Source organism: Balearica regulorum, chromosome 2, assembly GCF_011004875.1.
Source record: "Balearica regulorum gibbericeps isolate bBalReg1 chromosome 2, bBalReg1.pri, whole genome shotgun sequence".
Lineage (NCBI taxonomy): Eukaryota > Metazoa > Chordata > Aves > Gruiformes > Gruidae > Balearica > Balearica regulorum.
The window spans coordinates 78,952,723-78,976,054 of NC_046185.1; the positions used below are offsets into that span (position 1 = coordinate 78,952,723).

The 23,332-nt window shown below is 37.8% G+C and overlaps 1 protein-coding gene across 2 annotated transcripts in view; it reads left to right on the plus strand.

Annotated features, from left to right (window-relative positions):
- Positions 1-23,332, plus strand: part of ADCY2 (adenylate cyclase 2) — a 226,266-nt gene that overhangs the window by 173,783 nt on the left and 29,151 nt on the right. For both annotated transcript variants that reach the window (XM_075744769.1, XM_075744770.1), the window contains 2 exons: positions 7,530-7,667; positions 18,031-18,150. In XM_075744769.1, the coding sequence (XP_075600884.1) occupies positions 7,530-7,667; positions 18,031-18,150 (258 nt within the window). The remainder of the gene's footprint in view (positions 1-7,529; positions 7,668-18,030; positions 18,151-23,332) is intronic.

Below are 23,332 nucleotides of genomic sequence, written 5' to 3' on the forward strand. Positions count from 1 at the left end.
ATAACAAGGTGAGAGATGCAGAGCCTGCCTTTGCGGCCTGTAGGCCCCTGCCGGTCTTGGGCAAGCAGGCTGAGGGCAGGGAGGGCTCACGCTTCTCATAGAAACATTTGTTAGCCCATAGGCATTAAACCTTCATCAATCCTAGCTGAAATTGGCATCTGTCCTGAAACATGAAACGGATTTGTATCATCTTTTACATTCTAATTACTTCTTTGTTCCTAGGCTTTTTTTTTTTTTTACATTTTTAGATAATCATAGTATTCAGAGTTAAATATCAAGATTATGAGTATTTTGGTCTTAAAGATCCTTTTTGGCTTATATTTTCATATTTTAAGTGTTGGCTATTCTTTTTTATTAATTTTGAAAATTTTCTTTCAATTTTTCTTGAGAGGTTTCCTTCCCAAATTACATGCAAATAGATATTGTCCTTTAGCTCACATATTTCCTGTGTCTCTTTTCTTTATCTTCTTGAAGTATAAATGAGTTCATAGAGTGAGTGTGAAATGCCTCAGACCTGGTAACTGTTAGGTGTGTTTTACCTCCTGATGTGCATGCCAGGGAGCAGCGGTCTGGTTACCTAAATGATACATTGGAAAATGTAATGCAATCAATAGAAAAAAACCCACAGTAAGCACGTAAAGGAAAGATCTTTGTGGTAGCTGAGGTAGCAGGCTGAAGAATTATTAGCAGATGTTCTTTGTATACTGACTCAAATATTGTCTCAAAAATTTCTTTGCATTACCTGGGACATATGTGCACTTAATTGATACCACATAATCTTTGTGCCAGTTACTTTCCATTAATATGAAATTACTTTTTGTTGCATATGTTTATACCTTGCAAACCTATTTAGCTACTTCAGCTAACAAGGAAGACTAGAAATAAAAACATTTCTTTCCTATCATCTCATCTGAACATGTTTATAGTCTCTCTTAAATACCCAATTGAACCATAGAATTAGCAGAACACAATACCAACAAAACAAATATGAGAAAATAATTGGCTCCACAGCTAAGAAAAATGCTCTGATTTGAGGTCACCAGAGCATCTAACAAAGTGCAGCAAGTATGTGAGCAGTCCTGTCCCTGCTAGAAGATAGCATGTTAGTTATTAGTTGCATTACACCACACCACTGTATAAAAAGTGAAACACAATCTACCTTTGTTTGCAGGGATTTGTATTTTACTCTAAAGCAATTGGCATTGGTACTTAACAGTCAGAAAGACTCTTCCCCCAAGCCCCTTATATGCTGAGCATGATGTCATATGGTATGGGATATCCTTTTGGTCAGTTGGGGTCAGCTGTCCAGCTGTCCCAGCAGTGTTCCCTCCCAGCTCCTTGTGCACCCCCAGCCTCCTTGCTCGTGGGGTGGTGTGAGAAGCAGAAAAGGCCTTGGCTCTGTGTAAGCGCTGCTCAGCAGTAACAAAAACATCTCTGTATAACAAAAACATCTCTATATTATCAACACTGTTCTCAGCACAAATCCAGAACATATTAGCCCCATATTAGCTACTACGAAGAAAATTAATTCTATATCTCAGCTGAAACCGGGACAACACTCCAGATGATAGTAAAAGCTCTGCAGGGACAGGAATATCAGCACCAGCACTATTTGGAAATTATTTCTGACACGGAATGTTACCTCTGATGTGAATGGCTCTCTTAATGCAGATTGAAGGCCTTCAGTTTCTTCAATGGTAAGACTTTGTTTGTAAATTAAGATTAAAACAGGGATGCAGGAAGGCAGGCACCTACATCAGAGTTCATGAAAGAGGCTCATCAAACCTAAAGTCATTCTGTTCAGTCTCTAGCACGGGCACTGCAAATGGCAAATTCATCATTACTAAGTTTGGTACTATGTTCAGACTTCAGGAACTGTTAGAAAGGTACTCATTTAAGTAACAAAAATCCTTCTTCATACTCATTCTTGAGTTATATGTCTATGAGATGTTATGTGATTGTGACCAGCTGAAGAAGGTGCCTAACCTGGTGAAAACCACAAATTTCTTATGGCTGTTGTGCCAGCAACTTACCTTTTAATATTATTTGATGAGTGAGACTATCTTGATTTTTTTTAAAATTCTGGCAATGCTGCCTTTTAGTGTCTTTGCCCAATATGAGATTGCAAATTATCTCCAAATAAAGAGATATCCGAGTGTGCTTCCTAATACCAACAGTCCAGTGTGCAAACAATTTTCCCTACGGTTAATTAATAAGAAGGACAAAAGCAGAGACCATGCAGATTGTTTTGAAGCTTCTTTTACATGTATTACCTGAGAGGTGATATCCATGATATATAAGATACTGCAGTATGGTCACAGATCACGGGTCCTGTTGTGTGAGACAGTTTTTGAGCGGTAGTGTCTTACTTGGAGATCAAGACTTGGTCAATGTAGAATGTAGCATTCAGAACTCCTTCCTCTAGTTCAGTGCCCTCAGCACTGTTCTTTAAAAAGTCATTCAGGTTTGGTCTTTCTCAAAATCAGTGACTCTTTAGTATTTCATGTGAAACAGAAAAACTTTGATGGGAGGGACTGAGAAAGTCTTACATTAAAATAGCATGTAACACAGCCACTGTACCTTTTCTTAAATGAGGAAAGCAGCACAGGAAGTACCAGGACTGATCTCTGAGTGCCTAAAGGCATAATTATATGGCTCACTGCTGTGTTCTTTCCTGTGAATGAGATAGCTGAAGTGAAGCACATGGCCATTTTAACATGACCTTTTGTGAAGGATAATAAACACTGCAAAATATGGTGAAATTAAGAATGTGATACCGACTTTAGTTTTTCCTGTTACTTCTTTATGCAGGATTCTAATTTTTGTCAAACCAGTTTTATCCAATATAAGTCGAGTAGACTCTTCACCTGGATGCATTTTGTATGATTCAAAATCCCTGGCTTAGATTTACAGATGCCACCATGGAGCTGAAAAACTTGGTGTTACAGTACTCATTTTAGAAGTACTTTGGTCCTTTTTATCAACAATAAGACCATTAAAAAGTACATAAAATATAACCTTGTGTCTCTATACAAAAACTACCCTTCTCCAAGCTGAGGTCAGTGTAATCACTGTCAACCAGTTCTTTGGATTTGAACTTTGGTGTCGTCTTCAAGTCTGAGTGAAAACGAACATGTGAAAAAATCTGAATGTTGGGGGGGGTTTGTTTCTTTTTATTTCATTCTTTGTAACATCAGTATTAGTAACATATTAAGTTGTATTTGAATGCAAAATGAAAAAAAAAAAAACAACCCAACAATAATGGAACTATGGAAAATGTAATTCACTGGCTTTCCATAAATAAGAGGTCTTCAGTGAAGATGTTCCAACCTCTACTTGCATGTGAAGGAGAAGTGTGACAGCTCTTGCGACACTGTCTTTCATGTACAGCATAGCTGTCACAATTAATTCTCGCACCAGTTCCTTGATCTCACTCAGAAAGACAGCATTCATTTTGTTAAATGCTGAAGTAGGTTTTTCTGTGTGGAAAGACAACACAGGATACATTTTAATAATCTGAATATTCAAAATAAGTTATTACTCACTATCGTGCTGAGCTGTCATATCAGATTTAACATGTTCAGATGAAAAGGTAACACATTAGTCACCTTTCATACTACAAATACCTATTATTTCTAGTTGGTAAATGATAAACACTGAACCATATTCTGCCGAGTCTGCTTAGAATGAACACAGAAGCTAATGCTACTGAGATTGGATGTCTTAGCCTTCTTGCATGCTTTCTAGAAATGATTACTTTCTTCCTTTGATCTCATTCTCCATTTTCTTAAGAAAATTGCAAAGGAGGCATAACATTTGCAAGACAAAGTACTTGACATAAGCTAATGAATCAGCAAAATAAACCTGCATATTTCTGCCAGTGCTATTAAGTGTCTGAATTTAATGATCACCAGGAGTGATTCCAGGAGTTCCCTAAATTTTCAGCAGTAGTGAACTGCTGCAGTTGTACTATATATGGACTGGATTTAGACTGCCCAAAAGTGAAATGAAGTTCAGCAAATCTGTTAATTCACATAGAGAATTACTTATAAACAGTGTATTCTTTCATTTTTCCAAGGAATTTCTACTCAATGGTTTAAAGATTTTTTGTGCGAATCAGGGGTTTGTCACAAATTTTCCTTTCAGGAGCTTCATTGGCTTAACCAATGTAGGCAGCTCTATCTGCTATTAGAGAGACCTGTCATCTATTTAATAAATCAGGTGGGCATGACAGATGTACCAAATAAACACTGGTTCTTCCCCTCCAGAACTCAGAGCTGTGCATTAAACAGCCTGTCAAGAAATACATCGCTGAGTTCTGATGCGCTTCTGTTTTACAAGTGGAAATAACTATCTACAACTTCATTTTTTGAAGTTGCAGTCTAACAACACTCACATTTTTCCTCAGGTCAGAGCCAGCAATATCTGTAATTTTATCAATAGCAGCTGAAAGAATGGAATCTCTTCATTGATTAATCACACTGGCTGAATGATATATTTTTTACTGAAATTTAGTTTATTCTCCAGAACTTTTCTTAGTGATAAATGAACCCAGAGAATATTTTTTTTTTTTTAAATGGAAGCAGAAAAATAGCTTTTTAAAGAAATGTAGAAAATCAGTCCAATTAGTTCCTCCTTGCTAAAATACACTAGCAAAGTCAGGTGATATTGATCAAAAATCTTGTAAACAAAGAAAATTTAGAATTATTGCAAGGAGTTTTCATACAGAAGTTACATAAGTCTGTTCAAAAGTGTACAGTTACTTGGAAAGCAATAAAGCAGTCCTCAGCAATAAATGCAGTTCTCAGCATGGACATTGCTAAGTAATCTCAGCAATTCTGTACTGTAATTTTGTCAATGATTACTTTAAAAAAATCAAGAAAATTCAAATTTAACAGTTGGAAGTGTTGATGTTGAAGTAGAGAAGTCTGAGAAGTCTCCATCATTTGCCACCAGGATTCATGTGTTTAAATATTGGGATTCAACAGAGATTTTCTATGTGAAATTTAATTTTATCTTCAGAATTAACATAATGCAAGTTGTTCGTTTGTGCAGAGGAAGCCATCAATTTATGTTGCTTAGCACTAAAAAAACATGAAAGCATCTTTTTTTATGACATTGTTTTGCATCTGTTAATGAGGCATGTTTTTTAAAGTTCGGAAATTGAAAATGGGATCTGCTAGAGCTTGTTGAATTAAGTGGAGTTTCTTTTGTTGAGGCTTCTTGGTAGGTTTTCCATTAGAAACCATGGCTGAAGCATTCTCCTTCGATGGTCTTACGAGCAACGGATTCAGTGGCTTCTGTTCCTCATTGATTGGGTCACTTTCGTTCCACCATCTATTATTGTTCTTTTGATCATTGACACATCTTTGTGTTTAATTTGATTAGCCTTTAGTCAGATAACCTAAACCCAGTAAAATTCATAATAAAATGTATCTGGTTTAGGCCAGATAATTTATTTTCATCATTAGCTTCTTTTCTTGGAATTTCTTATCCTAAAGACTTTCCTTGAACAGTATAGGTCCCTGTAACATAATTCAGAAAGGAGAACACAATGTACTGCTTTATCTATATAATTTCTTACCCACTTTATATTCCTTGTACTTTCTCAGTGTTCCTGCCCAGTTTTGTCCCTAATCCAACTTCTATTCCAGCTATTTCTAAACTTCCAAGAAAATCACAGAACAATGTAGGTGAAGTTGTAGTAAAGCTCCAGGTGTGCTGTAACAAAGGCAAAGAGTAATTTAAGGCATGATTTCCTGACTTTTAATTTGCCATAAATCCATGCTCCTTGACTCATTAGGTTTTAGGTAGACTAGACAGATAACTGAATGATTCATTTTTACACAGATCCATTCCCTGCATCCAGTTGAACACTTGCCTTCTATAGCAACAGCAGTAATCTAGGCTTTGTGCTTCTTTCTTACTTTATTAAAGTGGCAAGGATGACATGTGGATTCAAATTATCTTGAAATTTGATATGTACTTACGGGTGGAGAACAAGGTCTGGAAGTTCAGAAAGGTACTTGAGCAGGAGTTTTCTTGCTCAAAAATGCAGATCCCTTGAGTTTATATGTTGGGGTTTTTTTAATATGGGTAGGAGTAATGTGTATATACAGCTGCCTATTTTTTCCCTTTTCTTTGTCCATCCTTGAGATTCCAATTATTGTTTTGACCTTCCTGAAACTGATTTTATTCACTCAGAATCTGTCCAATCCATAAAAGGAAAGAGTATGTAAAAAAAGTTCTAGACATACAGTGGACTTGTCCAAATAGTGTGTAATTAGTAGGGAAATAGTTATGTGCAGTATGACAAAGACCTTCATGTCAACTACATCACATATATTGGGTAATAGTGTAATTTAGCGTGATGTGCTATAGCTATCGAACTTGAACTAATAGATAAGTGCTGTAAATTAAGTCCTATATTTGGTAGTTTTTAGTGCTTGAATTCTCATTTCAGAGACTCCCTGTGCTTGTATCTCTGCTGATTGCTGTGGCCAGGGTGAATACAATATATAAAATGATCTCTGATCATATTAAGTAAATAGAGAAAATGAGTTGATAAAAAGCAAATACTTTTCTGGGACTCTCATGTTCCTTAACTTTTCATTGCCTTTTTTACAGAGGTTTCAGTATAGTTGAATTTGACATTTGGAAAGGCCACAAAATGCTTCTAGGCAACCTTATCTCCTCATTGCTAAAGTTTTGTGAAAATTAATATTTATTGGATGTGCCACAAATTGTTGTTTATTCTGTCTGAGCATCTTGCACCTCTGGGCACTATGCATGTATAAATGGAGACTATGGCAATGTGTTCTTGGAAGCAGGTTAAATGAGTTAGTATTTTTTATTTTTGCCATTATATAAGAAAAAATTTCTATTCACTAAATACTCTTTGTGTCAAATTGTAAGTCTGATTGTTGTATGAAATGCTTATTTGTTTTCTAGATAGTTTTAGGGAAGGTTGATTTGCTTTGCTGAGTTACCTTTCACTTAAAATGAATTATCAAACAAGTCTCCAAACAAATGAAATAAAAACCCAGAAACCCCACTATTTTGTAGACTGCCAGGGATATATCCATGTGTACAGCCTTTACCCTGCATGAGGAGACCTCTGTCTCTCTAAGACTGTGCAGAATTATTATTTACATTTTGAAGTTTCCTGAGGCTACTAAATAGTGCTCTTTCAATTTAGATGGGGGAGGTCAGTTTGTTTTCTTGGTTTTACTGATATTAGAGGTAATGACACTGCTGACAACATTTGCTATTATTAGTAATATATATTGAACATCTAATAAAGTACTTGCAAATTATAATTATTTAACACAATTGAGATTTGCATTTAGTTTCATGTATAATCATGATCTGTAATTCTTCTAAGAATATAATAGTTGAATACTTCTGTACAATGTTTCAAGATTAATGCTGCCCTCAATCTTGAGCCTTTTTAATTCTACTCTTGTTTACAGTAATTAAATATACTAAAGCTATTTTCGTTTTCTCTTTTTTAAACTCTTTGCATTTAGCAATGTAGCAAGAAAGCATCAGCTTCCTTGCTATGGATCCTGAAATCATCTGGAATAATTGCAAACCGTCCTTGGCCACGGATCACTCTTACATTGACAACCACTGCTATAATATTAACTATGGCTGTATTCAACATGGTAAGGGGAAAAGGGGTAATTTTTCTTGTTTTTTTGTTCTTTTAAGATCTTTTGTTGCTGTTGTTGTTGATTAGTTGTTTAGATGTTGAATTTATGGCTCATGGCTATGCCATGAACCTACATGATAATGATCACCAGAGACAGAAATGTAAAGCAGAGCAACAGAAAACATACTGTATAATGGGAGCTTCTGCAAACAGGATGCTCAGCAAGAGCTTGGATCTTGGCTAAGTTTATTTAAAAAAAAGTAATTTATAAGGAATAGAAAGATAGTTAAATCCCAGGTTTAAATTGTTCGAATTCCTTGCTCATCTATGCATTGCTTAGAAAAACAGAGTATTGCTCAAAGAATGAGGAATCTCCTCACAGGATGTGTGGAAGACTTTGTGCAAAATAAACTAAGCTTTATTCAGATTTGTGATGCTCCTCTGCTGATCACAAAATGATCATAATGTATACATTATTGAATTTCATGTGCTTGTCTTTGTTTTTTGAAAAAGGAAAAAAAAAAATCAAAGTCACAAAGTACTTCAAAACTACTGAACTACAAATTGTTAGGGCTTACCTCTACTCTAGGCATTTCAACCTGTGCTTTTCTTTTCTCTCCTAATAGGGAAAATCCATGTAATTCTATTATTCTTTTGTAACGACAGCAAATACAGAATCGATCTGCCATTAGTCTGCATAAAGCCTTAATGTCCTCGTTTATTCTGAAGGATGTGTTGTCAAATGGGATGAGCAGTACATGGGATCAAAAAAACCTTTTTTTGCCCTATGGACTGAACTTGATTCATTTATTCGTAAACTTGCAAAAGTGTTCCAGCTCAGTTCTGTGTCTACCAAATGAGAACTAATATTTATTTAGGTAATGTTTTCATTACAACATTAATGCATAGATATTAGTCACATTTCAAGTGAGTGAGATTTGCAGTTCAGTTCTTTTGAAATTGCAACTCTAGCGCTTCCTTGAGCTGCTGATACTTTTGTTACTTGAGGTTCATAAAAGACTTTAAGATTGATAATACCTACACTGCCTTATTTTGTTTTCCCACAACATTCAGGGGACCCTTAGTCAATCACTTGTTACAGTAAGTACTAAACTTGTCAGAATGATGCAGTGATGCAATGTCGGCTTTTTAATGTGAAAACTAGAAATTTCTGGTAGAACCTTCTCTCAATTTTTTCTATTAAATGATCCTAGTCTTCTTTTTGTTGGTTTTCTTTTCAGGAAAGTAGATATCTTCCTTTCTTTCTCCTGCTTTTTCTAAGGAGAGGAGTGTGGTGGGTTGACCCTGGCTGGTGACCAGGTGCCCACCAGAACCACTCTATCACTCCCCCTCCTTAACTAGACAGAGGAGAAAAGGTATAACAAAAAGCTTGTGGGTTGAGATAAGGACAGGCAGAGATCACTCACTAATTATCATCATGAGCAAAACAGACTGAATTTAAAGAAAAAAACATCTAATTTTTTACCAAGCAAAACAAAGTAGAGTAATGAGAAATAAAATCAAATCTTAAAACACCTCCCCCACCCCTCCCATCTTCCCGGGCTTAACTTTACTCCCACTTTCAACCTACTTCCCCCTCAGCAGCACAGGGGGACGGGGAATGGGGGTTACAGTCAGTTCATCACACAGTGATTCTGCCGCTTCTTCATCCTCAGAGGGAGGACTCCTCACACTCTTCCCCTGCTCCAGCATGTAGTCCCTCTCACGGGAGACAGTCCTTCACGAACTTCTCCAACATGAGTCTCTCCCACAGGCTACAGTCCTTCACGAACTGCTCCAGCGTGGGTCTCTCCCACGGGGTGCAGACCTTCAGGAGCAAACTGCTCCAGCGTGGGGTCCCCCAAGGGGTCACAAGTCCTGCCAGCAAACCTGCTCCGGCGTGGGCTCCTCTCTCCACGGATCCACAGGTCCTGCCAGGAGCCTGGTCCAGCGTGGGCTTCCCATAGGGTCACAGCTTCCTTCAGGTGCCTCCACGTGCTCCAGCGTGGGGTCCTCCACAGGCTACAGGTGGAAACGCTACACCCCTTCATCCCTCCTCCATGGGCTGCAGGGGGACAGCGTGTCTTACTATGGTCTTCACCATGGGCTGCAAGGGGATCTCTGCTCCCGGCCCCTGGAGCACCTCCTCCCCCTCCTTCTGCACTGACCTTGGTGTCTGCAGAGTTTCTTACATCTTCTCACTCCTCTCTCTGGCTGCAAAAGCTCCCTCTAACTTGTTTTTTTTCCCTTCTTAACTATGTTATCACAGAGGCGCTGATTGGCTTGGCCTTGGCCAGCGGTGGGTCCATCTTGGAGCCGGCTGGCATTGGCTCTGTCAGACACAGGGGAAGCTTCTAGCAGCTTCTCACAGAAGACACCCCTGTAGCTCTCCCCGCAACCAAAACCTTGCCATGCAAACCCAGTACAAGGAGATAGACTCAAAACCAATTCCATCGTCAGAAATTTAAAATACAGCTAATTGAATTTGGTATTTAAGGCTGGTAGAGGAAAAACTCAAACAGTGGCTGGAAAATGAGAAAATAAGCTCACTTTTTAGCAGTGATGGCAGTTAGCAGTGGGAACAAATTATTCTGAAAAGTTGTTGATTCTTCATCACTTCTCGTCCTCAGCTGAATACTAACTATATGCTTTTATGAATGATAACCTTTAGCCAAGCAGAAGTTATTTGGCATACTACAGGACAAAACAAAGAGATGGAGTAGCTTGTAAAATGTAGGTCAGATTAGACTTTCTCTTATTTTGAACTCTATAAATGTATAAGAAGAAATGAAATAACCTACTTGGGTTTAAAGTATAATTTGAGCTAGAGTTCATGCAACCATGCGGTTATTTATTACGTTAAAAAATATAAAAGAAGATATGGCCAGCAACTATTTTTTCCTTAAACTGAAGTTCTAGTATTGTGTGCAGGCCACTTCAGATTTGGCCTTTAACTAGTAAAAGGCATTTTAGCAAAAAAGGAGTTGTTCAGTACATCATTTTTAGAAAAAGTTTTTAATTTTATTGGTTCAAGTCCATTTTTATGTGGACTGAATGTTACAGTAAAACTTAATAGGCTGTATTTTAAAGTCTTTGTGCCTTATCAGTAATGACTGCAGTATTACAAATAATCATGTTCCATGATATTCATGAGATGATAATTTTAAGTACAATTCCCACCTTGAAACTAAACCTTAATAGTTTGACTAGCGAAAATGACTTTAAATGTGATTGTGAAATTTGCATTTCCTTAATATTAATAGCAAATTGTGGGAGAGACTCTGAAGTATCATTATTATATCTCCAAGCAACATGTACTTAATAGCAGAGTCCATTAACTGCATTTATTTCCATGAACTCTTTCAGTAGAAAAAGACAAAATGTAGCCATTAAGATTTAATGGAGATAAAAAGCGTCTAACCATCCCACACCTAATAAATCATAATTAAGACCAAAATGTCAAATAAAACTCAGTCTTTATGGTCAAGGGACATTAGAAAAGAGTGGGGGTGCAATTTTATTTCAGATTAGCTGCTTCAGCAGACATCTGAACCTCGTCTTCACATTTGAGAGGTACGTAGTCATGATCAGTGGAGGTAAGTTAAAAAATTGTCAATGTGACATAAGTATCAAATACTTCTTAGCTGAAGGGAGAGGGTGACTAATGCTGGTTCCATTGAGCATTAGATCTGGTGTCATATATAGAGTAGGGCAGCAATGAATGGCTGAGGAAGACTGTTTTTACAAAGCTGACCTGCATTAAGCAGAACATGAGAAAGTATATTGCAGGGAGCAATCCAGACATCTCAGAGAGACAGTAGGACTGCATGACTGCAAAGGGTCAACTGTGGGAAGCTAATATTGAATATTATTCATATTCATATTATTGAATATGAATGACTGTATGTGATACATCAAATGATTGTGCCTCACCATCCTCTGGGATTCGTGTGATCTCAGTGACAGTGGCATGATGAAAGAGCCCTGGAAGAGCTCTTTGTTTCAGTGACTTCTGCATCAAATGCACGAATGGTCCTTGGCACACCAACAGGATCTCAGGGCTATACTGTCCCAGGAAGGTGCCCTGACTAACAGCTTTCAGAGTCAGGGTGTTACTTGCTTCCTTGTCTTTTGTCCAGTGAATTTCAAACAACTGGAATATTTCCTTTGAAAGAACAGGTCTTTAGAAATGTGAAGACCTATATTGTTCTCCCTCTAGTCATGGCTGATATCTCGTATTTTAATAATGACAAATAATTAAGCAAACCTGCTTCCATTCTCATAGTAGAAAGCTGGTTTATTTAATATGCCTTCCTTTTAGTGCAGCTGTGTTAATACATTTGCTGACCCTGCTCAGTGCTTTATTTTTAACAGGCAAGCTCTCTGGCAGATACTCTTTAAGTATATTTCCCTAGAGTAACTAGCACATTGAAGACCCTATTTTGGAAATGCTTCATGCATGTCTTTTAAGAAGAATAAACTGACACTGCCTAGAGCTTGACCTGGCCTAGGACTTGGAAGGAGAAAGGGGAATGCACAGCTGCAGTCATGTCATTTAAGTGGTACATGCAGGGCCCCATCACAAATCCATTCCAGATTAGAATTTAAGAAATTCAGTAAAATCAGTATCAGTCTACGTACATTGGACTAGCAGAGATGCACTAGCAGGTGAGTTAGCAAGCAGTTGGCATGAACTGTCCTGAAATAATGTTTACAGCAGTTCTGGTGTCTTTCAAGTGTGTGGGCAGAGAGAGAGTCCTGCTATCACATGATTGTTTGCTCCACAGTGCAGCAAGATGAACCCACATAAGTGAACAACAATCCATATCTGTCAAAGACCATGATGGTGTCTGACTCTATAAAGGCCCAGCAGGTTCCTTGTCTCTCTTCCAAAATGGTGCTGCGAGCTTTGAACAAGGGAGTTGCTCACCACAGCATATTGCCTCTACAGGGAGACTGGGACTTGAATACACGGGGACATATAGATTGTTACGCATTTTCACTTGGCACAAAAACTTCTACAAAAAATGAAATTAGATTATTGAGCAACTCGCATTTGGGAAGTTTGACTATTAACAAGAGACACACCACAAGACACCAAATAACACAGATGCATGAGCACTTGGAAGCTACGTCTTGTACAAACCCAGAGACAAAATGTTCTAAAAATCATATTCAGTCCAGTGCAGTGGATTGCTCTCTGGATTGTGTCATCCTTTTCCAACTTACCGATGTCTCAGCATCACCTCTTGTTTATTCAAAAAATGCTTAATAGTCTAGATAAATACTTAGCATTCCACGCTCTCCTTAAACTTCTGCTTATGAGCTGTGAAGATGAAGAACGATACCAGAATTTGGGATTCTCCGTATTATTCTTGGGGCATTCATGTGAGAATCTGGAGATAAATTCCTGACTCAGCTATCAGATCAATTGGCATTTTTTAAATGAAGCAGTGGTATGCATTTTGAGAAGAAAGTTCTCCTAAGCAACATGAATATTTGAAGAGTTGGTAGAAAAATTAAAAATGAACCAGAGGAGTCCTGCATGTTTGACTTAGAGGTTCAAACAAAAGAGCAATGCTGAACAAAAGCATCATTGCTTCATTTTATTTTGTTTTAAGAAAAAGGCAAATCCTCTAGTTCAACCTGATAGCAGACTTGCATGCTTCTGCCATACTTTAAATATATTCTTCTGACTCTATCTTTTGCTGAACAAAGAGTAGGGCACAAACATGAACAACTTTGTTTACAACAACACTGTAAAAACTGTAGACCATTGTGTCTTGAGGAGATTGCGTAGCTCTTCTGGAACAGCAGAAAATTAAAGTATAGTTTTGTGTTCATATGAGGCAAGGAAGTAGTGGGGAGAGAGGCACAGTGACAAAGATGTTTTTTATACTTCTCTTTATAGTCCTCACATGTCCATTTCCAGTGTAATTTTGTATAATAAGGAAGAGAAAATGGTGATGTGATCAAATTAAACAAAAGCTGTAAATTCAGTTGAGCTGCATTTTTTTGATAGCATGCCAAACCTTTGTTTTTGCTGCTTATATGTTTCTATTGATTAAGCACAGCTCTGCTCTGGAACTGCTGTTCCTGGAGCACCTACTTCCTAAAGAGCTTACCTCTGGGCTGCGGGGTTTCTTGCTGGTGTGCGAAAGTGCACTTGTTAGTGTGTAGAGGGTAGCCTCTGCCTTCTTCTTCCACAGAAAATTGTAGTAGTATTTGTCTTTACAGGTGGCTGCTGCATGACATCGTGCTACCACAGGTTGATGACCACAGGTGAACTATCTGTGGCACTTGAATCAATTAATTTTTGCCTTTTACTCTAAGATTCAGTAGCTCAATGGAGGGGTATTTCCCAGTTCTCTCCCTCCTGCCCACCTGTCATGGGGTCAGCCCATTAACATAGGAATTATTAAAACTTTACACATTTTATTATTTATTCCATAATTGTTCAACTCGGTGTACATTTGATTAGTGCACATAATATTAAATTCTGCCACCTTTTCTTCTTCTCAGTAGGACGCTATTTTATGCACATTAACATGGAAATCAGCAGGCCGGCTTGCTTAGTATGGTGAGATACAACCCATTTGACGTGGCCAAGTTTACATGCTATCGGGCCACATTCATTGTGAAGCCTTAGTTCTGGTTCCTTGTGGATTGTACAGAAGGGTTGAAAGTACCTTGGTGAGAAAGTTGGCTTTGTTTTTAGTAAGATCTAAACTAGTGTATTATGTAGTCTTGTGCAGATTCTTGGTCAGATAACAAAAGAGATGCACAAAAACTTACTTATCCTGTGTTGTGGGGGGAGGCTCTGTCACCACATGCTTCCTATTGAAAGAAATAGCAGCACAGCAGGTATTATGCATCATGCGAGGCAGAAACCTCACAACTGAAGACTGCAGATTATACGAACACAAGAGAAGAAAAAGCTGTTAAAATATATGAAGTTAAAATGAGAATTTAATGGTAGTGTGCTCAGATGTTCCCTGGCAAACATTGGTATTCATAAAAAATATTGCTTTCATTTGAGTCATTTGAGTAGGTGTGACTGCTTAGTAGGACTGAGCTGTCTCTTACAAAAAAATACTATGTTGAAGAACAATTTATATCTCCAAAGCGTGATAGCAGCTGTAGATAACTGATGAGAGACAAGAAAGAGAAGTACAAACACATCATTCAGAAATAAGTGTTGTTTGGCTCATGGGAGATGACAACATTTCCATATCCTTTTTTTTTTCTTTTTATGTTTATTTATGTATTCATAGATAGACCACATTTCATATAGCATTCTGTGTATACAGGTAACTTTTATAGGTCAGAAATGCCCTGTACAAATGTCAAAACCAAAATTAAAGTGCTTTAATAGAAATGAATGTATATAAATATGTATACATGTATATGTAATATAATTGTGTTTGAGTTCTTCATGGTATATAATCTTTTGCTCTGCGGACATGTGTGGGATGGGATTCTGAAACTAAATACAGTTATTTCATGTTTGCAAAAAAAGTAAATGCACTATTAGTGAGATGTGGACACTCTCTTTTCCCATCCTTGACAAATGACCTAGTTAACACCTATTAAGAAGAGAATGTCAGTGTAAATAGTTGTGGACAGGGAGAGGGATTAAATACTTAAAGCTGTCTGGAGGGCGTTTGCCCAAAACTGTTCCTGTTAAAGATGAAGTCCAGCATCAGCTGGGTTATACGGAAACCAATGCACTTCAAAAGAAATTTGAAACAAAGAAGGAAATAGTGTGGAAAAAAGTATAAAAGAAATGCGTAACAAGAGGCAGAGACCTATGAGTGGAAACAGCTGACTGTCAAAACCTGGTTTGACACTGCCATAAGTCACCCTTCTGGCATCACACCTCAGGGGCGACAGTGCGGGCTGCAACAAGCAGGGACCAGCACCTGGGGTGTGCCTGTGCGCCTGAACTCGTGGGGCGCTTTCTCACCACCATGTGCATTAACAGTTCAGAGGGAGCTGCAGAGGTGCACATAAAGGTAGAGCACCCACATCTCCTTCCAGGAGGGGTGGCAAGTAGGGTAACCCATGCTCCCAGAAAAGGGATTGTGTGCATTTAAGGCACACATCCTGTGAGAAGGGGTGGATGTGCATATAACTCTGCATCTGTTCATGATAAGAGCTCTTTGAGATCAGCTATAGAAGGGTATTTCAAAATTTGTAGGTGTTTATTAACATTTTGTAGGGTCTGGTATTATGATTTATCTGTCATAATACTAATGTATAGTTCACTGATTGCTGGTTAATTATGTGTAGTTGCACATAAATAATCAGAGAAGTATGTTAGTAAAGGAAGACAACCTGAAAGTGCAGCTCTACAAAGAAAGGTGAGCCCATTCTGCACATTACTCCAGAGCAGATGGTATATCGAACGCCTTTGCGAGTGCATAACCCATCCTCCTTCTGTTGAAGGGGTGTTACATTGACAATGGTTTCAAACTCTTCTCAGCAGCACCACAAAACATATCAAAGGGCACTGACCACAGGTGGTGGCTTGGCAGGTTGGATAGTCTTTTAAAACAAACAAAAAAAAGTCACTGTGCAGGTGGTACAGTGCTGGGACACATTGCAAGGGGGGTTGTGGGGCCTCCATCCTTGGAATTTTTCAGGACTTGGCTACACAGAGCTGTCGCTGACCAGATCTAGTGTTAGTAAAGCAATAAACCATTTTGATCCAGAGTTGGTTACTCTGCGTGAACTTAGCAGTTTTTCTCTGGGGCACTAATTAAAGACAGGGATGGGGAAAGAATTTAGAGTTGGGTTGCAAAGTGGCTACTTGCAAAGAACAACAGGTGAAAGGGAGGCAACCTGTGGAGCTCTGCAATGGTCAGCCCAGTATGGATTTTCATATACAGTGTATGAGAGGGACTGTGAAATTTGCTGATGAGATTAAGGTAACAGGCAATGTCTGTGAGAGAAGGCTGGGGATTTTAGAAAGGAAGAAGTCAGCTGAGGATTTGAGTAAAAGAACTAGGATGAAATTCAGTACAAAGTGCGAGATTATCATTGGTCTGACAGACCTGTGACAAGAAATTCTGATACAAGTTGGAAGCTCATCAGGTAGAGGTGCAATGACTTCAGGATTTTGATTAATTATGTGGGTTTAATGACAACTCAGCTGAATCACAACAACCATCCATGTGACTGCTTCTAACTCATGATAAGTATAAACCACATTTAGCTAAGTGAGCTCCAGTGAAGGAAAGCGACCTCGCATTTGCTGACCGTGATGTCAGTGGCTGGGATTATGTCAACATGCAGCAATGTGTTAAGCTGCTATAACTTCATGATCTGTCTGAGCCCCACTTGCATGAGGTACGGTGAGCTATTAAGGTTTTGTAGCTGTGAGCAAGGGAGCTGTCATTCAAGGATGTATGAAAACATACTTTCTGCAGAATTGGTATTAATGCTATTGCACAACTCACTGATAAAATCTGGGGAGTGCGTTTGCAGTTTTAGTCACCCAGAAGGTTGAATGGAAAGAGGTATGTGCACAGGGTGACTACTAGAATGATCAGGGAAATGAAAAGCTTGTTTTTTAGGAAGAAACTAGAAAAACATAGGTTGCTGAGCATAGCGAAGGCTGAGATGGCATTAAATGTTGGGCACGTAAATGCTGAGGAGAGAAAGGAGCTATCTGAATGCTAAAGGATGAGATTAGCAAAAGAAGAGAAAAAAGTGGGAACTGGCCATGAATACTGGTTTAACTTAGAAACAGTTTAAGTGGTGAGATTCAAAGCAGTGGAATTAATGTAGTCAAATCTAACTCATTAAGAAAGTACTGGATCACTACATCAAAGGGTATCGTATGATGCTGGTTATCTGTAACATCTGGCTGGAGATACTGGTTCCACTCTTCTGTTTCAATACCATCAGCATCTATATTCTCATCATCATTACTATGAGAAGGATTACATCTGTGTAAATCAACTTCAGTAAAGACTTCTTAGACTTAAAGTAAAGGATAACTTTCTTTAATTCTTCCTGTGTTTAAATAGGCGGTTCAGTTCAGGTAAACCCAGGAATTATTTATATTTGATTTATTTCATCATTGTCTGTCGTGTGTGTGAGCTTCTGATATATGAAAGTAACATAACAAGGAGCCTTTCATTTTTTATTCAAATAGAAAGTGTCAGATGGAGGTTAACAAAGCTGTTTTTGTCTGAGCATGCAGGAACAAGCAATCAAGTGATGTCATTTTCCCTTTTCTATTTCAATTTGCAGTGAAATACCAAAGTTAAATGATTACTGGCAAGGCTTTCTCCGCTTCTCCATTTCTCTTCTCTAGTTTGACCTTAAACAACTGACAAGCTAATGGATTATATGTTATTTTTCTCTAGTTTTTCCTGGATAATGCTGTGAAAGCTTTTCCCTCAGTTCTTAATTCATCAAATGCAAGTTTTCCTAATTCGAGTAATCAGACACGGTGGTGTATACAAAACAACTGTTTTTTCCTACCGGTAAGTTCATTTTATATTTCTTTGTTTGTTTTACAACAATTACACTAAATTGACTGCTGTTGGATCTGCTTGAAGTGAAACACCCACCAGCTTTTAAGACTGCAGCAAAAGCTTGATTTTTTTTCAGTCACCTGCAACTGTATTTGAAGGAAGTAGGAAGTTAAAGGAGATTAGTAATTCTGAAAATAGAGGTTGTAATGAATGGCAGATTAAAAAGCAGGAAAGAGTCTGATAACTAAAAAGCATAGCTCACCCATGCCAACAAATGGGCATTACAAGATATCAGAAGAACACACAGCAACTGCAAAGCAGACTGTGCACCGAAAGCTCCATGTTGCAATCAGTGAGAAAACCAGGTTGGTCTGCAGACAGGTTTCACAAGGACCAGTGGTATACCTGAAAATATTCACCACTTTCATTATTGACCTGACAGTAAATGTGAAATCTGTGATTGTCACACAGTTCTGTCATTGCATATTTGATTAAGAGGTGGGGTGAGAGGGTGGAAGGACAACACTCGTGTACTGCTATATAAACTGTTTAAAAGATCTGAACTGATTTGAAGATGTCTTAGTGTGAACAAAAGCACAGCGGCACATGCAAGAAGAGAGGGAAGGACATTCCTGCAAAAAATGGGATCTGTATCCTAGAGAGCAGTGATTCTTAAAGGGATTACAAAAGACCTGCAGTTGAACATAACAAGCTGTATATTGTGCCAAAATAGGTCCATAATCTTCAGATGAATAAGCAGTGAGAGGAGAAGGGAGGTTATTTTATCTCTATGCAGAATTGATGAGACCAGTGCCAGAGTGGCGTGTGCTGATTTCCACACAATATGTTTTACATGAAACAGCTATTCACTGTGTCAAGCTAAACAATCCTGGGCACACACAAAAGCAAGATGTTAATTATGTATAGAACTCTTACAGAAAAAAACCAGTTGCAGTAAATGCAGCACTTACAAACTTTCAGCATCTGCCTGATAAATCAACAGCAGAGCAGAGTTTCTGTTTCCCATTTTCAAATTGAGCTAACTAAATACCACTAGGTATGGATAGGTGCCTACATCTTCTTTTATCCCTGACATCAAGTTATCCCTGTTGTCAAAGAAATGATGCAGTCCTTCTCCCAGCCTCTGCATATGTTCACACTCAGAAGCACATAGAAATAAATTGTTCCAATGCTTATTTATATTTGCTTGCTTTTTTAATTAGCAGGTTTTCTAGTAATCTTTTTTTTATATTACTTGTTATAGTTTTGAACATCTTGAAAAGTATTTTGTTTTCTTTTTTACCAGTAATATCTCCAACAAGCATCTCAAGGATACAGTTTTCATAAATTATTATTAAGATTTAATCTGCTGTTCTTAAAAAAAAAAATCTTTATGTTGTGTGTCTTTTTCCTGTTTTCCCATGTATAGCTAAGATGTTTGCAAGATCTTCATGTGATTGGCACATTTCTAATAATTAGTGGTTTATAGATTTTAAAGTATTAAAAAACATTCTTTCATCAAAGAAACTTTCTTTGATAAATTGACACAAAAATGATGGTAAAATGTCACTTCTGATAATAATAAATGAAAAGGTTAGGTTGGCTAAAGCTTTTAAACACTTTCCCCCTCACTTTTTAATTAAAAAGTTCTCAAATGCACATAGTTCTCATCCCCAGGCACTACATAACTTCTAGCTTGAAAAAGCTACAAATTCCTTTTGAATTGCTACTTATGATCTTAATTTTTCTTTTTAAAATCTGGAAATAAAATTGTTCTCTCTTTACGGAATGAGCTATTGAATACTTAAGCTGACAAATGTTTGTTTCCTTAAATTAAAAATTCAATCTTTTGAATCATTATGTTAGCTTTAAGCTTTATTCATGCAGATAAACTTCCTGTGATTTATGAAAGTGGACCTGACAGATCTATTGACTATGCCATCTAAAATGAGTGAATAAGAGATTTTTGAGTTATTTCAGCCCCAATACAATTTAGTCAATTTTGAAGCAAACTGATTGATTCTCCTCCTCCTCCATCCCCCAAAATAACTTTTCTGAATTGCATTGCTTGCTTTCTTGCTCTTTTTAAAGACTTAGGAAAAATTACACAGTAAGTTTTAAGGACTTTGCTTGTGTTTAGTTATTGTTTAGGTTTGCTATGATGCTTCTGCAGTTTCCATTTAATAGAAGTTAGACCTGGGAGATTTCAAGTTGTGCATATCTCTTCCCATGATAAAATACAGTGTGGTATCAGTACTACCACCTCCACATGTTAAATAAATAAAAGTCGTAATACTGACTTCTAAAAGATACAGTTTTGGAATACACTTTATTTGACTAGGGAATTCCAAAATTACTTTCTGCTCAAGTTTTTCTCCATAGACGTATTGGAGTAGAATCCCTTTTTACTTTAGTAAAGATCTTTATAACCACAGAATTGTAGATCTTAAATTTTAAGAGAAGAGACCAAATGCACTGGACTAAAGATAAGATCCTAGAGGTGTAGTGCACTGGTGCAAGGCACGGGGCCTGTGATCCCAGTAAGAAAGGCACTCAGGCTCTGTATGGTATTGGTTAAAATACCATTTATTGGAGATAGCACAGGAAGAAAAGAGAGGGTAGATGGAGTTGGATCCCTTCAGATGCTGGGAACTCTGCATCATGCAGCATCGGATGGTGCTCCACTCAGGGACAGCATGTGATGTGCTGCAGATCCCATCTGTGGAGAGGTTACCCAGTGTTTTCCTCTTTTAAGCTCTTACAGGATTTCCTTAAAAGGAAACATTTCTATTCATCACTTCTGCTGTCAGACAAAACTGATGTCCATGAGAACTTGCTGCTGCACTGTGATATATAAGTCGAAGCCACACAGGTGGCATAACCGCTGCTACCAAATGGGAGCTGCCCGCAGGCTTCTTGGTTGCGATAAGTTGGCTGAGCTGGCTGAGGTTATCCCACAGCCAAGACACAGGCAGAGCACGGCACGGACCTGCACCAGCTCGGCTTCACTGCTGTGTGGATTGCTAACTCTTCAGTGTGCAGTACTACAAAGGGTTGGCATCACTGCAGCTCTCTGCTTTGGAAAAAGCCTCAATGCCTGTGTAGTCTGAGCCCTTTTTATTCTTCAGTAGGTTGTACAGAGGTGTAGGATGATCAAGCCTGAAATGGATCTTCACTAAGAAACAAGTCCAGTATACCTGCACACAAAAGCTGTAATTTTTCCCAGCTGGGCATTAATTCCTCTGTAGGAAAGTTCATGTTCATTTGATGAACTGAGAGCAGATCTCTTGGCCCAGGAGACAGGCTGCCATTTGTCTGACAGCTTGCAATTTTTGTGGTTTGACAAAGACCAGAGCTCTCTTGCTATACATATGACAGTAATTCCACCAGTCCTGATTTTCTATATGGTTACTTTGACTGTTCCTCCACCAAATTGTTACTGTTTTCCAGTGCCTTGCCTGCTTTGCAGCTGCGTGCATCCTTCTGAGAAGCTAGCTAGAACACCAGTTACCATTATTCCTCTGCAGTGTATCTTTTGAAGCATTTTGTCTTGCAGTTCCTCCTCTGATTTTTTTTCAAGCCCTTTTGCATTAGTCTGAAAAGCTGAAAGAGTTAGAGAAGGATTTAAGCTACAATACTTTAAGTATCTACTAAAATTTGCAAATTTTGTTATTAAAAGGTGAAAATTCAGTTCCATTGACAGGAATTGAAGAATTCTTTTGCAGTGTTGAGCACTTAGAAACAATGGCCTTGAATATATGTAAGATACAGTGGAAAAAGATTTATTTAAGGTGGCTTTTAAAAGAAAAAAAGCTTCATAACCTGGTGTGGCTGTTGAAGCAGAGTTGCCTATAGACTCATTTCCAGATCTGTTTGTTGCTTACTGGAATCTTGCATTGCAATACACAGTATCAGAGTCTACATTCTTAAGGGTGTGGCTGTGCCACTCTTCTCTAATCCATCCACCCTTGTCTGAAATTTTAGCTGAAATTTTCAAAATCTAGTCTATATATTCCTATGGAAAACTAACAGAGACTGTCTATTCCACTTGGAATTTTCTTGGTCTTTGTAAAACTGCATCTAGTTGTGGATTCAAGACAGCCTTTTGTTTGCTTGTTTCTTTTTGGAAAACTAATTTCACAAGTAGAATGCCTTACAGAATAAAAAATGGATGCTGCTACTTTTATGTAACACTGAATTCAGAGTGTGACCTCCTGTGGAATGCAGCCATCAGAGAAGTTTTATTTTTGGTGATTCTGAACAGCAGTTCTTTCTATTTCTTATTTCAAGCAGATCTGAAAGCAAATTACAGTAACGGCAGAGATTCAGATGGCAGATCAATTCTGCCTGATGGGTGCTGTGAAAATTATTCTTCTCAGTGATCCCCCAAAATTAGTATACAGTGATTCAGGTTCTGTCAAAAGTACTGCCATCAACAAGTCAACAGTAGTCTGAAAATAGCATATCTAGAAATAGAATGCTTTGTAGTTTCAGAAAAGATAACTTCCTTACAAGGTGCAGGACTGTAATTTTCAGGAAGCGTCTTTGGCAAAGGTGCTGCATGTTAAGGACCAAGATAATAATTCTAGTGAGAATGTATTATTCTGTTTTAGCATTAATTTTGATGCTGTATTTTTAGAAGGAATTTAACTTCAACCATACTAACAACTGAATGTGTTCTTATATAGTCATAACTGAAGATTTGACAGAAGTTTTTATATTTATATTATGCATAGGCCATGTTAATAATTTTATATTCTTCATGTCTTAGCCGTATTTCTAGAGTTTGTAAAACTGCATATCTATGAGGTTCATAACAACTGCATGTATTGCAACAATTTATACTGCAAATATAGGCAATTAAATTGTTGTTTTCAGATCTTTAGACATTTTACCTTGACCGATATGCTAGTAATACATACAGGGTAGTTACTGAATTCCAGCATGAGTGAAAACCATACAGTTGCATGGGAATAAATCTTTAGTCAGTCTGCTGGCAGTAGCCTTTTGCATTAGACTTCAACACCAGCAGTGGTATCCCACAAATAGGCACTCCTTGCTACTGCAGATAAAAAGAAATAAAAAGTGGCAAAGGATGAAAATTAGGGCGCATAAATTAGGAGCATAATCGGGATTTTATTGAGTTTTGGGTGAATTGGAGCCTAGTAAGAAAAAGGGTCTATTTTATAAA